This window comes from Phycomyces blakesleeanus, assembly GCF_001638985.1.
Source record: "Phycomyces blakesleeanus NRRL 1555(-) unplaced genomic scaffold PHYBLscaffold_27, whole genome shotgun sequence".
NCBI lineage: Eukaryota > Fungi > Mucoromycota > Mucoromycetes > Mucorales > Phycomycetaceae > Phycomyces > Phycomyces blakesleeanus.
In genome coordinates this window covers 566,082-583,268 of record NW_017265160.1, presented here as the reverse complement: position 1 = coordinate 583,268, position 17,187 = coordinate 566,082, and the positions used below count along the sequence as shown (strand labels likewise).

Genomic DNA, 17,187 nt, shown 5'->3' with positions numbered 1-17,187 from the left:
AGAATATATTCTTCATGTTATTTCAAGGCAACATACCCTACAGAGAATGCCGGCCCCGTAGGATTAAAGTTTTTTTTGAAGCATTTAGCAAATAATAAAGTATGACCCCCCAAAAAAGAAAGTAATTGTCAGTGACCTCACCCCTGATTATTCAAATTTGGTCTCATCAGCATGTCCGTAACGTTTCCCGAATAAATCAGTCCAGGTTTAATCATTTGTGTGTGACTATGACCATTAGTGACGTTCAGCGTGAGAATAGGACAAAACCTTCATATTGTGCCCTTTTGAGATTTGCTCTCTTGAGATTGTTCTTTAATCACCCTTTTTTTTCTACTCTTATGTCTGATACAAGTGTAAGCTTATTTAAAAATACATATACACAAATATAATCAGAGCTTTATTATTAACACTCTATATGTGTGTATTAATGGATAGGAAGAAACTCTCCCCACTCTCTATAGTTATTTCAGATCTAGTGCTTCGTGGCGCGTAAGATTGGCGTTGGCCTGGAAGGGTATTGAGTACAATACAGAGTATGTCAACTTGCTCATAAATGAGAACGTAAGTAATGCTATGTACGCCAATATACAGGTCTTATTCACAAAAGTGGGCGTATCTAGAAAGAAAAGAAGTATTTGGATATCAATCCAACCGGAAAGATCCCTACTTTTGTAACCAAAGAGGGAAAGATTCTTTTACAGAGTATGGCTATAATGGAATATCTCGAGGAAACCTACCCTGAACGACCCACACTTCCTTCAGGGCCTGTTCATCGCGCTAGGGTACGTAATCAGAATAGCGATATATATACAGAATGCTTATGTGAGCGTGACGTAAATTATAGGTCCGAGCAGTGTGTCAAATGATTGCCTGTGATATTCATCCTCTTCAAAACTTGAGCGTTCTGAGATACGTGAGTGATGAAAAGGAGAAGCAAGAAGAGTGGGCCAGAGAGTTTATCGCAAGAGGGTTCAAAGGTAAATAATTCATAAACACACACGCATTAAAGTAGTATCCATTATTGATTGGGTTGCTTTTTTGTAGGCTTAGAGAAGGAGTTGGAGAATCTTTCAGGAACTTACACTGTAGGAGAGCACATCACAATGGCCGACTTTTTCTTGGTACCAATGGTCCAGAATGCTCATCGCAACAACCTTGACATGAAGCCATATCCGTTGATTACTCGTATCTCTAACACTCTCATGACATTACCTGAGTTTAAGCAAACGCATCCTTTTGCGCAGCCCGATTGTCCACCTGAACTTCGTTTCAAATAAAGAAACATGATTTACTGCTATTACATAATAATGATAATAATATAAGTATATATCAACCTAAATAACACCGAGCTTGGAATCTATTTAGCTCTTCAAATCCTTAACTTCCATTTGGCTTTTTAGCTGAGCAATTGTCTTACTAAGAACTTTATTATATTTTTGCGCATTAAAGAATCACATTTGAAAACGATGACTTACAAGCATAGACTTGGCCTAATCTCTTTTTCTTTTCAAACTCACAAAAAATCCAGACGCCTGCTTATTGGAGACATTTTTTTAAAAAGAAATGATTCTTGGGTGGTTTTGCTACATCTGCAAATTCAGGCAGTTGAAGCTGTTATTATTATTACTGTTAAATTTAGTAAATTATTGGTTAAGAGAGGCTTGTTAAATTGAAATTTAAAGGCTGTAGGACAATTTTTGGTCATAAAATAAATATATACGAAATTAGAATTTTTTTAAATTCTAAAGGGGAACTCAATCACTTGATATTTATACTGACTTTAGTTGGCCAATGAATTAAATTCAACGATCTATACCTCCACTTATATCTTCATCATGAGAGATCATGAAACTGCCTTAATTCTAATTCTACTTTTTAACTTTTTCGTTTCGCTAGGAGAGTCTCATTACAGTATATATGCGGTGTTACTTTGAAAGGGCAAAACTAGTCTACTATTGTCAGTAGTAGGTTCCCTCACTTTTGAAAGGAAAACAGTGACATTTTTGTTTTTGTTAATGTTCATTATTTAATTTCAGAAAAAATAAAATAAAATACTAATTTATGAAACCCCCTAATTAATTAATTATTATTTTAAAAAAAAACGTGTGCAAATAATTTTTTTCTTGGAAATAATATACGCACACATGTACGTGTGTTTGTGACTAGGAATGTCGGTTTTTCACAAATGACAGGCTGCATGACCTAAAGGTGATTCTGCCAAGTCCGTCTCTTTTCCTCTCTCCCTCTCTTTTGTTTTATTTTATTTACTCATCTTTACTATACACATCATGAGCTTAAATTGGGCTATGCTCGGACCTAATGGGCAAACTCCTGTTCTTTTACCTGGTGAAAAGGTCTTTACAACCCAGAATGCAGTCAAAATGGTGCTTGATTGCAATGAGAAGTGAGTTTAATTGTTTTTTTTTGGTTGTCTATTTTACTCAAATAATATATATATTTATATAAAAAATCTAGTGGCTATCCGGGGAATGCTGGGTAAGATTTGATGAGATATTAAAATATAGGGTCTTATTTGAAGAAGAAGACGAAGAAGACTAAAATATGACCTAATATATATATATATATATGTGTGTGTGTGTATAGTGGTTACTGGGAAGCGGATGGTACGGTTACCTTGACCAATCAAAGAGTAAGTGTGTTCATATGTACTTGGGATATTTGTGAATCTAATACAGAGATGGATAACCTATAGATTGTGTTTGCAGCATCTTCACCTTCTCAGACATTTCAGACCCTCAACGTACCAGTCTTAATGTGGAAAAATTGGAAATTGGAACAACCTTGGTTTGGCGCCAACTATATTTCGGGGATACTGTTACCGGTAAAACTACGGATAGTATTTGGGTTGTACATGGAAGAACAATAAAGGTTATTATAATCATTATTAACTTTTTTGTATGAATATATACACAAAAAGGTACCTGGTGGTGGACTATCAAAAAATGGCAAACTTTCTTTGACATTCCGTGAGGGTGGTTCCATTGAATTCACAACGATTTATCGAAGTCTTTTAGAGCGTATAGGAGGTAATAAATGAAGTGTATATTAATTGAACAAAAGAAGAAAAGAAGATGAAATGAACCAGTTATTAAAAAAAATTGAAACATTAGAAACAAACCAAACCCCACAACATTATGAGCCCTTGCCAGCTTATGAAGGGCCTTCAGGTGGCGCAAGTGGACATACAAATTATCCTCCGCCACCTATGCCAGTTCAGGAAGGGTCCACAAGTGGTGGTAATCAAATAGTCTATCCTCCTCCTTCTCCTCCTGCTCCTGCTCCTTTTCCTTCTTCTACATATATGCCAACTCCGCAAATACAGCCACAATGTACGATATCACCGGTCAATCAAAGAGTCTATCCCCCTCCTCCAATGCCAGTTCCTTATGAACATCCTTCTCTGAATCCAAATCCTGGACTTGATCAATCTTTGAGTGATCTTCCACCTAGTTATGATACTATATCGAACAAGTAGCTTAAATATATATATATAAATATATATATATATATATTGAAATGCGTTTTCAGTGTGGTTTTATTATATATATATATATATATAAAGACAGTGGAGATGAAGAAGCATGTATTCAGAGTAACATCGACTGCAAGCAAAAAACAAAAGGAAAGAACGAATGAATAAAGAAAAGAAAAATAAGGAAGAAAGAGAGAGACGATATAGTACAAAATAGATAGAGTGATAGATAGATGGGTAGATATATAAATCATTAAAGAGAAAGGGAGAAAGTGATTGAAAAGATTAATTCATTCATTCATTGGTTGGCTCATTTGTTCAGTTGTTCATTCGTTTGTTTGTTTGTTTGTATGGGTGTGGGTGTATTTGTATTTGTTTGCATTTTGTTTGTTTGTTAAACAAGAAATGTGTGTGTGTGTACATTTCTCTACCCAAATGTGCTTACGATGTGGGCTAGTTGAAGGAGACTACCAGATGAAGATCCAGCTGTGTCTGTATCTTGATCTGCGTCCGAGATATGATCCTCAGGAGGATCTTGTGGAGTTGATTTGTTTGTTGTCTTGTCTGTTTTCATGCCTGTGGATACACTCAATGTTGGGTGGAGGAGAGAGAATGTGGCCGGCGTGGCGTCTTTAAGATGGGGAAAGGTTAAGGGTCTGTGCTGATAAAAGAGGCCTGAGGAAGGAGTGGGAAATACTGGAGATGGGGCGGGAAGAGACGGGGGAGAGGGGGTGTCGATGATGTGTTGAATTGATGGGAGTGAAGGTGAGACTGGTGGAGAGGGTCGAGTGGCTTGAGGCGTGTGAGGTGTGTGAGGTGTATGAGGCGTATGAGGTGTGTGAGGTCTAGGAGAGGAGGTCTTTTTTGGGATTACAGGATTGAAGAGAGGTTTTGGAAACTGGTTACATCGAACAGGTGAGAATCGTTCGGCAGGTGCGGGTGTTCGGAGCGAGCGGTGATAGTTGCTCAGATGCTGGTCGATTGTGAGAGGTGGCTCGACCTGTACAGGGTCAGAGCGGATCCGGTGGTGAGCATGGAGACGGGGTCGTGGCCGGGCCTCTTCTGCTGCAGACTTCTTGTGAGTTCTTCTCGACTTTGGTGACATGTGTGTTCGATAGTGCTGCATCATGTTGTCCTGGCGTGAGAAGCGGGATTGGCAACCGGGAAACAAGCATGGAAAGTTTTTTTCACCGGTGTGGATCCTGTTGTGCCGAGCCAGGTGTCCACTGTAGAAATAAAGAATATGAGAGAATAGAAGAGGTGTATTGAGTATTAAGAATTATTTGATAATTTTTATATTTTTATTTATATATATATTACCTCGTGGTGAAGCTCTTGGTACACCCAGGTTCTGAACAGTGGTATTTTCGCTTTGATTGTTGGTCAGAGGGAGTGCCGTTTGTGTCATATCCATTGCTGCCCGGTGCTTCGTCTGAAGAGTACGAGTTTGGTGAGGAGGGCATCCGGGATGAAGGCGACATTGGTATGTCTTGGTCTGAGGTTGCTGTGCCTGCCAGCAATGGGAGACTGACTCGTACAGGGTTGGGCGCATCATTGTTAAGGAGACTAATCTGACGACCCGAAGCATCAATGACCGAAAGTGTCAGGTCGTCTGTTGGCATGGAGCTCATAGGTTTGAAATAGTAATAGTAAGACTAATACTAGTAGTAGAAATAATAAATAAGAATAATAGGGAAAAAAAGGAGGGAAAAAAATTATTATTATTATTGTTATTATTATAATATAAAATAATGTAAAATAAAAGGGTTAAAGGGAAAAAAGGGAAAGCTCGAGACTGCAGGGAAACTAAGGCCAAAAATCAAGGGAAAATAAAAAAAAAATAAAAAAAAAAGGCGAGAGAGAAAAGAGAGAGAAAAAAAAAAGGAATGGAGCTCAGCGATCAAATGAGGCCAAGATTATATAACCAATAGATCACAATTGGCCCGCGGATAAAAAAATAAAATAAAATATATATATATACATTTTCTTTATTTTCCAATGGTTTAAATTTAGTATCAATTATTTTATATAGTAGGAAAAAAAAAGGGTTCTTGTGGAGTATAGGGCCCACCAACCCAACCCAACCAACCAACCAGGTCACTTTAAATAATAATAATAACAATAATAATTACTAAGGGTGTTTTTTTTTTGTGGTGTCTTTTATTTATATTAAGTATGCTCATTCACTGTATTAATCTATTTATTCTTTAGGTCAACCACCTGATTATACCCTCTTTTCTATTTTGCTCTTTATTTCATTTCATTTCATTCTTTTCTTTCTTTATTGATTTGCCGTCAATCCAACCCGGCCCTTATAAAGACAGGGTCACTTTCAGGGATCTTTATTACTTGCTTCCTATTGGCCAAAAAAATATATATAATATAGTATAAAGTTATAAAAATTTCAGGTATGCCTGTTTAACATTTCTAGCCTTTACAGTGAAACACACTGTACAAGACACACAATTCGAGGATGATGTTAGTTTTTCTCTGGACTCTTACAATAGTAGTTTAAAAACAAAAGCAAAAATGGAATGAATATATTAAATAATTGCTAAATTTGCCTGCAAGGGTGTATTGAAGAGTTATATCAATAACACAATGATTATAATTATTCTGATGATGGAGGGTGCTTCTTACGGACATATGCAGCGTCATTGAATCCACATAAATGCTAATACTCGTCTTGGCTCAAATTTCTCTGGCGGCCGGAGGGATCTACAGATGTCAATACTGTTGTCATCCCAGGGTCCACGGCCCAGACTTGACATCCATCTTCGATTTCATTCCGAAAATCCGGCGGCTTTTTTTTGGGGGAGGCATTAGAATTGCTTTTCTTTGTGACTCTTGAAAACACAAATGATATTGAATAACCATCAGAGTATACAACCTTCCTAACATTAATCGTTTAGTTTTGAAATACTAGTAAAAGTCATTGTTAATACTTTACTTGAATGCTTTTCTGCCATTAAAAAAACTCTCTCTAGCTCTAGATTTAACCTTGGAGAAATCGTAAAGCTTGTAATAAAAATTAGACAACATTTCCTCGTTCTTAGAGCCTTTAGGATAGTCTTCAATTTCAGATTATCTCGCTAGTCTCCAAAATGCTTAAGCGTCAATTTGAATCGATTTTCTTTGAAACGAATAAATAGGTAAAAGGGAGAAAAAAAGCTATATCCACGTTTATCGGTATACTTGACAGGGAAAAAAGTACCATTTTATATCTTTGATTTAACAGTGCCGACAAAGTTTAAAACTGTCGTCTTATACGGTTGAATCTTTTGCAGCTTCTTTCCAAATATCAGGGGTTGATTACTGTTGATAGATTTAAGGACTTGTTCTCGTAAAGAATTGAATTGCTTTCTGTACAACGACGCGGCAAAAGAAAGTTCTTTGAGTCAGAGATAGACGTATGCTTTAGAAGCGACAGTTTCCGGAACTTCTTCAGTGACAAGAGCTTTCCCCCCAAATTCTGTTTGAAGAAAGTGAGGCCATTTGAAATACATATGAGGCTGGCCACACAAGCAAAAGAAAAGAAAGGTTGAAGGACAACATTTCGTATTCTGATTAATTTATGATGATGCTTTCTTCAATTAGAATCCCGAGCTAATATATTTCTCCCTGGGCGGCAATGAAAGATTTGTAAGGCGTATTTGTAAAAGTTACTAACCGTTATGAATGGATCTTCTTTTCAAATAAACAATACAGAAAAGTATTCTTAAGTTATTGACTCATTATTTTATATAATGTATGCTCAACCTTTTGCTTAAATGAAAAAAAAGCTTTTGAAAAAAAATTGTCCCAAACATACGCCCTATTTTCTCGAATTAAGCGCCTTACAAATGTGTTTTACTGTATTTCTTTACATACTTGTACACACGACTTCTATTTCATCTACATTGTAGCCTTAGATACTATACAGCCATTATAAATAGAAATATATTGTATTACAGGTAACTATCCGCGCTCTTTTATATATTATATACTATTATAAAATGGTTGAAAGCCGGAATGATAAAATAGTTTCACTAAACTCTTTGGTCCTCTCTCTCTCTATCTATTTTGTAAACATGTCAAGGTAGATTGCTAACTATAAATTTAATGTTATAGTAGTTTAAGAAAGGAATAAAAAAAGTTGACACTACTGTGTTTGGTTATTTGGTTGTTTATTGTATTGATATATATGTATGCACGTATGCACGTATGCACGCATGTGTATGTGTAGATGTAAATATGTCGAGCGCATTTCACTGTAAGAAATTGCAGAATTTGAAACACAGCCCTTACAACTTTGTTTTGGTCAATAGAAATCCAGTATTTAACCATTAGTGTTACAATGCTTTTCCTGTACATCCAGGGATTATATCCTTATTAGGAAGTTACATATACTCAAGTTTATTAAAAAAAAAAGCTTTATTGAAAAATAGAATTCTGCTGAAATTATAGTCGAAACTTTTTATTTTATTTTCTTAAGTTGAAAATTTCGGGGTAAAAGATGCCCTAGTACGCGTCTAAGTACTTCAATGTCTTTTAGGAATTTTGCTAACTACTTGAGAAATATTGCATGAAAGAAGTAAAAAACGATAGCAATAACTGAAATAATTTACACCTATACATAAAGAAAGAAAAAAAGAAGAAAAAAAGAACTTTAGTATTTGTGATCTGAATGAATTTACTTTAAATAACATACCTTTGATATTGAATGAACATGAAATAATACAAAGCTTTGTATTTGATTCTTTTTACACTATACCAATACTTTTATTTTGAGTATTCATACCTTTAATGGTCTGGATGATGTGAGCCTAATTATGATCGAAATGAAGTTTGATTAGTAATGGACCATAAAAGCTATTAACATTGATAATACCTTTTCACTGATCTTCACATCTATGTAGCAGTATTTTTCTATAGCAATGTTACTTAGTATGCAGCATAGTTAAAAGTATCATTGTTTTCATGATCTTGATTAAGGAACATAAAAAAAATGTTAGTGTAGTTAAAAAGCACTTAGTGTTTACTTTTGAGAAAAGAAGTCTAAGCCGCAGTACAATAACTGAGTATGAGTGTAAAGCCAGCATAAATTCTGCTAAGTCGTTTTTTACTACTAGAATTCCATTGTGATTTCATTTACGAGTGTTTGTACGTCACAGCAAGCCTTATTAAGGTGTTTTATTTTCTTCAAAAAAATGGTAGAGTGATATTCAGCAGAAATAGTTTTACCGGACCAATTATATATCTTGTGAGCTTTTGATTTCCTAATATAACCTCGAGAGTCTTCTGTGGCCAAACTCTTATTTCAACATTAGAATCAATGTGCTTAATTAGGCTTAAAGCGTCCTAAACATGGTAAAGCTTGTAGGAGATTAAAGAAGTTGTAAGGATTTTACCACGAGTTGTAAGTTTTTTTAAAAAACTTGCGTATTTTTTCTTACAGTGTTTGTAATGCTGTGATGTCAGTAAATGTGATTGAAACAAAATTGCCTGTTTTGGGATCAAGTTTAAGTTTTTCCTTTTCCATTTGTTGCCATCGCTGCCATCGTTACCATCGTTGCCATCGTTGCCATCGTTGTCATCGTTACCATCGTTGCCATCGTTGTCATCGTTGTCATCGTTACCATCGTTGCCATCGTTGTCATCGTTACCATCATTACCATCGTTGCCATCGTTGTCATCGTTGTCATCGTTACCATCGTTGCCATCGTTACTGTGGGTCTTACGCGATAGTGAAGGACTGTATTTTAGGCAGGTGATAAAAACAAGACTTAGGACATCTAAGATACATATATACTCTGGAATTATTTATTATGTATTATTTTGGTTGGGCGTTGATCGCTACAGCGATTTAAATAGTCATTTTTTTTATGTTGTGTAAAATATTATATATATACATCTCCATTATAAATATAAAATAAGCTCCATTTAGTTTATTTGTGCCAATGCCTTCAGTTTCTGTTAAAAATGACTTGATAAGCACATGTATTCCGCATAAAGCTCTCTCACTTTCACTCTCACTCTCATATTCACTCACTCACTCACTCACTCTATCTCTATTGTACAAAAGCCGTTTGAAGATTAAGGGCTACATATATTACATGTGTATTTTGTGCATTCTCAGTTTGAGTGGATTTTTATAAAGAAAATCAGGATTTTATTCTTTTAATACTAATATTATGATTATGATTATGGTTATGATCAGTATTAGCGTTCGTATTGTTGTTTAATCAAAGAAAAATAACGATCAATATAAAGTAAAAAAAAAAGTGCTGTGAAACGAAAAAGGAGGAGGAAAGTAAGGTGGAGAGAGATAGAGGAAATGACTGGATATTTAACTTTTGATGATTTTAGAATAACATTATGATGATGATATTAATCCTATTTTTATTCTTGTTTCAGCAAGGGAATCATTTGGGAGAAATGCTAGGAAAGTTGAAGCATAGAAATAAAAGAGCTACCTATTGACTGATTGACTGATTGACTGATTGATTGATTCTCAAGTATATAAAAATGATTGTGTTATAATTTGGGTTTAAAAAGGGGTTCCCATGAACAAAAAGGCAACGTGCATTACGAGAAAGCGAAATGAATACAAGAGCACAAGAATATATAAAGTAAAATATATATAATATAATATATATATAAAAGATTTTCCTATCCTACCCATACCTTGCACGACTTTCTTGATGTTAACAATGGACTTAAAGGTCCAATGAACTAGACTTGGTCTAGATAGGAAATGAATGAGTAAATTGAGTAATAAGGGGGCTGACCCACAGACATTTTTATTACTTCAAAAAAAATTGTCACAAAACGCTTAAAGGGAAAGACCGATCCAAGGATGTCTCGTTTTGGCTTGGGTTATTATCCATTGCGTTGGCCTTAAAGATCGGCAGCCAGTCCTGTTGACCGACCAACTGCTTCTCGACACACCTTCCTACCTTTCGTCCCACATCCTTATTTAGAGTTTATAGAACGTACGATGGTCTTACCGCACTATACACAGCCAAATCACTTGTACTCTCCGCCTCTCTCCCTCGTTCTCTTTCTTTCTCTTTATTTTACTTATTTTTTGTTTCTCCCTTTATATTTCGCCTTTTTATTATTTTTATTATTATTAATTTCTTTAATTTATATAAATGTATATTTATATAATTTTCCCGCACAGGCCAACCCACTTTGATTCAAATGGACCAATGCTTAATACAATGTCTGAAATACTAGCCTGTAGATAAAGATGGTAGATTGTAGTACTTGAAGTAACAAATCAATGATTAAATAAATAAATAAATAGAGCACAAGTTGAGGACTATTAAAGATACTCTTACGGATATTCTCACGTGTCATTTTTTTATACTCTTCTTCCTATGTTATATACATATATATATATATATATATATACATCTATGTATGTATGTATGCATCTATATATCTATCTTTTGCCTTTAATATTTGTATTTTACACCTTGTTGTTATTATTGGTATATAGATTGGTACGTATAGATGATGAATATTAATACCATAGGAATATATATGTATATACAAAAAAATCCACAGTGCAGAAATGAATGGATAACTGAACATCAGTAATATATAAATAAATAAATATGTATTTACTATTGTATTGGTGATCCAGCATATGGACTAGATTAATTATGTAAGGCTTAGAATATATGTGTGTGAAGAGGGTGGGAGTGTTTCTTTCTTTTTTAAGACCAAAAATAAAAATAAAAATAAAAATAAAATACACTGAACAAGCGAACATGAAAGCCAAAGAGAAATCACCGATCGCTACATGGTGAGACCAATTGCGTAAAATAGAAAATAAAGGTCGTTCCATGTCCGACCCTAGCTTAAGAAGTTATTCGATACAGTTCCCATGACAATCAGTCTTGGTCCATCTCAAAAGCTGTGTTTTTTTTGTAGTATTTTCCACAACTAGCCCGGTTTATCTCTTTTATATATTTTTATATACATCTATTCTATTTTATTATTAATTATAATATCTTTCTTTGATCTTGCACTCAAAGATCTGATGCTGATTTGCCTATTTCTACTTTTATATATATATATATACCTACTTTTCACTCTCACTCCCTCTCTCTCTCTCTACCTTGACTTATTTGTAATGCATATATCTATCTGTTCATCTATTCATTTTAGTATTATTCAGGTTTGGCATAGTTGGATCACCAGATTGGAAAAAAAAGGGGAGAAAAAAAAAAGAACCCAGGATAAGTGTTCATAGATGTCGGCGATTGAATTATATGTAACCTGTGCAGCAGTAGGTCGCTCTTGGCTGGAAAGAATATCGATGGACACCCAAAATAATAAATAAAATAAAATGCAAGTCTAGATTGTGTACACACTATATATACACACTATAGCTAGCAAGGTACTTCTTTAGCTTGTAGTAAAAACAAATAAGCACGGCATATATTTCACTCCAGAAGGAGTATATACAAGCTCAAATACCAATAGTTATATTACCAAAGCCAAACAATAAGAATAAACTAAATATATATATATAAAATAAAAAATAAAATAAAATAAAATAAAATAAAAAAATAAATAAATAAATAAATAAAAAAGCGTCCTGTGTAGGTTATAACTCAGACAATTACAGTAAGAACGTATAAACCACCACGGTTACATGGTTGGCTTCCCTTTTCATTCGATTATACCGCGCGAATAAAAGCAACGAGAGACCAGTGCAAAAAAACAGGCTTTCTCTCTTTCCCCAAAAACCCTACTGCGCTCTCCCCTCTTCTCCTCATTCTATAACCTTGCCAAGTTTGCTCGGTTCTCTCTCTCTCACTGTCTTTACCACTCCAGTAAAAGAGAGCGAGGAGCAAAGTCAGTGCAAGGCACCGCACCGCACCGCACCTACATACATACATATACATATATTTGTTACACCCATACATATTTTTACTTACATTCCAGATTGTTGACTTGAGATCTCGACTTTTGTAATTCTTTCATTGCCATGGAGACTCCATTCTACGAGCAGTCCCCTGAATCCGTACCCGAAACAACCAATAAGTCTACCGGTCGCCCAAAAAAGAGTTCCAAACCCCAAAAAGACAAGAACGGAGCGAATGCGAACAGCAAACGCATCAAGATTCAACGAGCTTGCGATGCATGTCGAAAACGCAAAGTAAGCTTTACCCTTTGACTTTGCTTGAAGGGGAGAGGGGGTTTTTCTTTTCTTTCTTTTATATATCTATAAATCTATATAATTCTCTGTATGTATATATGTATATATATATATATTTGGACCGGGTTATTTTCTTTTCTTTTTTTTTTCCTTTCTTTATTGTTTCTATCCGTCTCAGGGTTCACAGCTTTTGACGAATGAATACATGTATAATATATATATGCGCAATATACACTATACACTATACACTATACATAATACATACATACATACAAAATAATAATAATTATAATAATAATGCCAATAACAATTATAACAATAACCCTGGGGTACCTTTTTTTTTTCTCTTACTATTTTAAAAGTAATAATAATAATAATAATAATAATTTTTGAGCATGAATAAGAGAATGTTGTGGGCTTGGTCTGTGCTCAGGGTTGATTTGAATTGATATTTTATATATATATATATATTTTCATTTATTCTTATTATATATATATATATACATACTTATAAGAAATAATATTAATATTAATATACAAAAAAAACATAAAAAAGAAACATATTTTTAATTGATTCCTGCTGTATATATATTTATATATATTTATATATATCTTGCTTTTCTTTTTTATTATTATCATTACCATTATCATTATTCTTATTAGGTAAAATGCGATGGTGTTCAACCTTGTGAAAGATGCAGAAAGGCCGACTGTCCTTGTGTGTTTGGGCAACCACCGACAAAACGCGGCCCACCAAAGCAGTATATCGAGCTCCTCGAAGCTCGTCTTCAACTTGTCGAACGCGCATTACGAACAATCGATGGTCCCGCACGCCGTATCCTCGACGATACCATGTCACTTCAGGATACAAGCGGTTTATTCGAAGACACCACAGATGTAGGGATCGTCCAAGGTGAGACAATTAAAAAAAAACACGATTTTTATATATATCTGTATATATAAATATTTTTAATAGATTTAAAATAGATAACATGTATTTATTTTATATTTTATATAATGATGTGATTTCACTGATACAAAATATTCTGTATTTATTTATTTACTTTACTTTAATTTTTTCTTTTCTTTTTAAGAAAACGGACCCGGGCGCGTATCAGTTGCTGCACCATATAGTCCTGGATTGTCTCCCACCATGATGGCAGATCGCTTCACAATCAACGAAATCGGTCAGGCCCTCTATGTGAGCGACATAAAGGAACGTGTGGACCGAATACCGAGTGTGCACACCGATAAAGCTGGCCATTCTCCCTCGCACAGCAAGTACTCCGGGCCCTTTGGAGATTCCCATTCTGACGCTGGCTCCACCGCCGACTCCACTGCATCATCCTCAGCCGCCGCTAGTCCAGCTGTTACTCAAGGCAGCGTGAGCAGCTGTGGTCACAGAAACCAGATGATCGAAGCAGACATTGTCCCTCCAGAGGCCTATGTAGCTGTCCAACAATTTCTTGGGGACATTCCTCTCGCACTTATTGAAGCCTATTTTGACCATGTCCACACCTACGCCCCCATGATACACAAGCCCCACTTTTACAAAAAACTCGTCTCAAAAACTGACTGTCCTTCAAAACTGCTTTTGTATGCCATGTGCGCCGTTGCCTCCCGCTGGGCACCCGCCTCTCAAACCTCTCAGGCCTCTCAACAATCGCCAGGCGCTCCCCCAGGCTTTTTCTTTTATCAGCGTGCCTTTGCCCTCATCGACGAGCACTCTGACGTACCTCGGGTATCAACCGTTCAAGCCTTAATACTCCTCACAAAATACCAAGAACATTATCGACGGGCTGGGTTCTTCTGCCGCCCCGGCCTCTTTCTAAGTGTGGCATCAAAAATGGCCAACGATCTGGGCCTGTCAAGAGTAGACACGTCCGGTCAACATGACGCCCAAACAATCGAAACAAAAAAACGTACATTCTGGGTCATCTTTGTGTACGATCTGATGACAAGTATCGAAGAAGGCAGAGAGCCATTCTTTGCTAGCACCCAGTGCACAACAGATTACCCCCAGGCCACAGCAGAAGAAGGCCCGACACTCGAGGAGCTGATCATGAATCACAACAGTGTGATCCAGCTCACAAAAATTCTGTCGGATATCTATATGATGACACGCCGGGTTGCAACACGACAACAACAACAGGCGAATGCACGTTCGGCTCATCAAGTTATCGAAGAGCATGCACGCCTTTTTGTGCTTCACACACACCTAGAGACATTTGTGCACGAATTGCCAGCCCCTCTGTCTTATATGCCCACTCAACACTCGACCAGTTACCCTGCCGAGAAACAGCAAGTTACGGACGAGTTCATTGGCTTCTTGCACATGATGTACCACTTTAGTATGATTCTCCTCCATCGCCACTATGTACTCTATCCTTTCCCTGAAATCAACGTTCCCCTCAACGCATTCCCGCACCAAGAACTATGCGCCTCGTCGGCATCAAACATCACAAATATTATTGAAACCATTATTGACACTATGCCCATCGATATATTTAGCTATCCCACTAGAGGAGTCCAGTTGACTATCCACTGCGCTGCAACAGCTGCCACAGTCCATCAGTACGAGAAAGATATGGCTAAAGACATTGGTGCGGCAGAGTGTGCAAAGGGCCAGTACTTTAGGACTCTTTCTACCCTTCAACGTTTGGCATCAGAGTCACCTGCCGTCGAGTTCCACTCCCTCCTCAGAGAGACTGAGCTTAGTCAGCTGTATGGTCAAATGGCAGTCGACACCTCTTCATCTTCTTCTGCCGGCATTGACTCTAAACTTGCATCCGATGATATTAATGTACATGTACCGATGCCGCCAGTGCAGACACCTAGCTATTATCCAATGACACAGAGTTCTGCTGTTTCAATTGCATCATCATCTTCACCATCAGTGCATTATTCCAATGACCCCTCATCAACCTCCCCCTCGCCTGTACTTCCTTCTGCTGACACTTCGCGTGGTAGACCTGCCAAGACAACCAAGACTTCGAGACGACACACACTCACTGGCCCGATGGGAGTAAAACCTACAAATATTCCAAAGGGACCTATGATTGTCTTGCAACAGCCACAGATTAATCCGCCTCATCAGACTCAACCGCTTCAGCAGCAACATCAACCTCAGCAGCAGCAGCAACAGCAGCAACAGCAGCAACAGCAGCAACAGCAGCAACAGCAGCAACAGCAACAGCAACAGCAACAACAGCAACAACAGCAGCAGCAGCAACAACAACAACAGCAACGTGTTCAAAATAACCTGTATGCTCTTGATATCGGACCACCACAATCAGTTGTTAGTCAAGCTGCGTTATTTACTTCGAGTGCTTCGTTGGCAGATCCAGCTAGATATGCCTCAATATTGCAGAACGGCGGGTTACAGCAGATGTCGGCCTTTAATCACCACCAGCAACCGCTCCAAACAACCCACCATCATTTCCAACCTTCACTTCAGTCCCAACAGCCACCTACCAAGCAGACCTTGCGCCGAAAGCAGCCTGGATTCAATTCCCATGGTTCACATTCGCTAGAAGATCTTCGAGGCGTACGGCGTTCACACATGAACCGTCCTTTGTCACAGGGTGGATACCCGTTGGGCGGACCAAAGTCAAGATCACCTTCATTGTATCGCAGCAGCTCAATGTACTTTCCTCGAACACACACCAACACTCCTTTCTCGTCAGATATATCTGCTGATTTTTATGCTTCCCTTGAAACCCAAAATCCTTCTGGTCCAGAATCACGTCAACCGTCACCTATATTTTATGATAATCACAATAATCATCACTCTCCTTTGACGGCTACCAATATGTCTTCAGTAGGTGGACACCAGCGTCGCCACACGATCTCTATCCCGGGTGGTCCTGGTGGGTTTGATCCATCCATGTATGTTGAATATAGCCAGCAACAGCAACAACAGCAACAACAGCAACAACAGCAACAACAGCAACAACAGCAACAACAACAGCAACAGCAGCAACAGCAGCAACAGCAGCAACAGCAGCAACAGCAGCAGCAACAACAACAACAACAGCAATCTTACCAAAATATGCCTAGCCAACTTACTATGTTACAATCTAGTTATATTGATACCTCTCCCGGAATGACCCAACAGCAACAACCTTTTATGACCCCAAATGATACCACCCCTATGCAAGCCACTCAGCCGATTAGCAAGCTTATGACAACCCAAAACCCAATGATGTCTGCACCTTCGTCTGACCATGCACACCATATGTTGCTTGATACCTCCCTCCCTCCCACCATCGCAGATGAAGACGAGACGATGAACGATCTTAGTTATACCGAACACTTGACTTGGCCAATGGCACCTTTTGAGGATATCCAACGAAGTGAAGGGCATGTTATGCAGTAAAACTTACGCCCCACCCCTTCCTTACTTTGTGCTTTATTATATTTCTTTATTGCTTTTCTCTTCGTACCTTCTGACTGTATCTTATATTTGTTCATTTTTATGTTTGAAAATCATGCCTTTTACTTATTTTATCTTTACAGTGTGTCTATGTCCTCTTTA

At 37.1% G+C, this 17,187-nt stretch overlaps 4 protein-coding genes across 4 annotated transcripts; 3 read left to right on the top strand and 1 right to left on the bottom strand.

Annotated features, from left to right (window-relative positions):
* Nucleotides 1-322: 322 nt before the first annotated feature.
* Nucleotides 323-1,379, top strand: PHYBLDRAFT_136701 (hypothetical protein). Its single transcript, XM_018429805.1, has 5 exons — nt 323-353; nt 436-561; nt 621-782; nt 845-977; nt 1,045-1,379. Exons 1-5 carry the CDS (start codon nt 339-341, stop codon nt 1,275-1,277), a joined length of 669 nt encoding a protein of 222 aa, XP_018286004.1. The 5' UTR covers nt 323-338; the 3' UTR covers nt 1,278-1,379.
* A 909-nt stretch (nt 1,380-2,288) lies between these two features.
* PHYBLDRAFT_79128 (hypothetical protein) lies at nt 2,289-3,525 on the top strand (the record flags this gene model as incomplete). Its single annotated transcript, XM_018443433.1, has 6 exons — nt 2,289-2,404; nt 2,476-2,496; nt 2,605-2,650; nt 2,714-2,842; nt 2,939-3,047; nt 3,132-3,525. 6 exons carry the CDS (start codon nt 2,289-2,291, stop codon nt 3,494-3,496), a joined length of 786 nt encoding a protein of 261 aa, XP_018286003.1. The 3' UTR covers nt 3,497-3,525.
* Nucleotides 3,526-3,960: 435 nt separating this feature from the next.
* On the bottom strand, nt 3,961-5,124 carry PHYBLDRAFT_68335 (C2H2-type zinc finger transcription factor; the record flags this gene model as incomplete). Its single annotated transcript, XM_018441932.1, has 3 exons — nt 3,961-4,013; nt 4,289-4,719; nt 4,814-5,124. 3 exons carry the CDS (start codon nt 5,122-5,124, stop codon nt 3,961-3,963), a joined length of 795 nt encoding a protein of 264 aa, XP_018286002.1.
* Nucleotides 5,125-12,242: 7,118 nt separating this feature from the next.
* On the top strand, nt 12,243-17,028 carry PHYBLDRAFT_188918 (Zn(2)-C6 fungal-specific transcription factor; the record flags this gene model as incomplete). The annotated part of the gene is made up of 5 exons (XM_018439584.1): nt 12,243-12,650; nt 13,314-13,563; nt 13,745-15,675; nt 15,895-16,538; nt 16,734-17,028. The coding sequence occupies exons 1-5, from the start codon at nt 12,480-12,482 to the stop codon at nt 17,026-17,028; spliced, it is 3,291 nt and encodes a 1,096-aa protein (XP_018286001.1). The 5' UTR covers nt 12,243-12,479.
* Between the last annotated feature and the right edge of the window lie 159 nt (nt 17,029-17,187).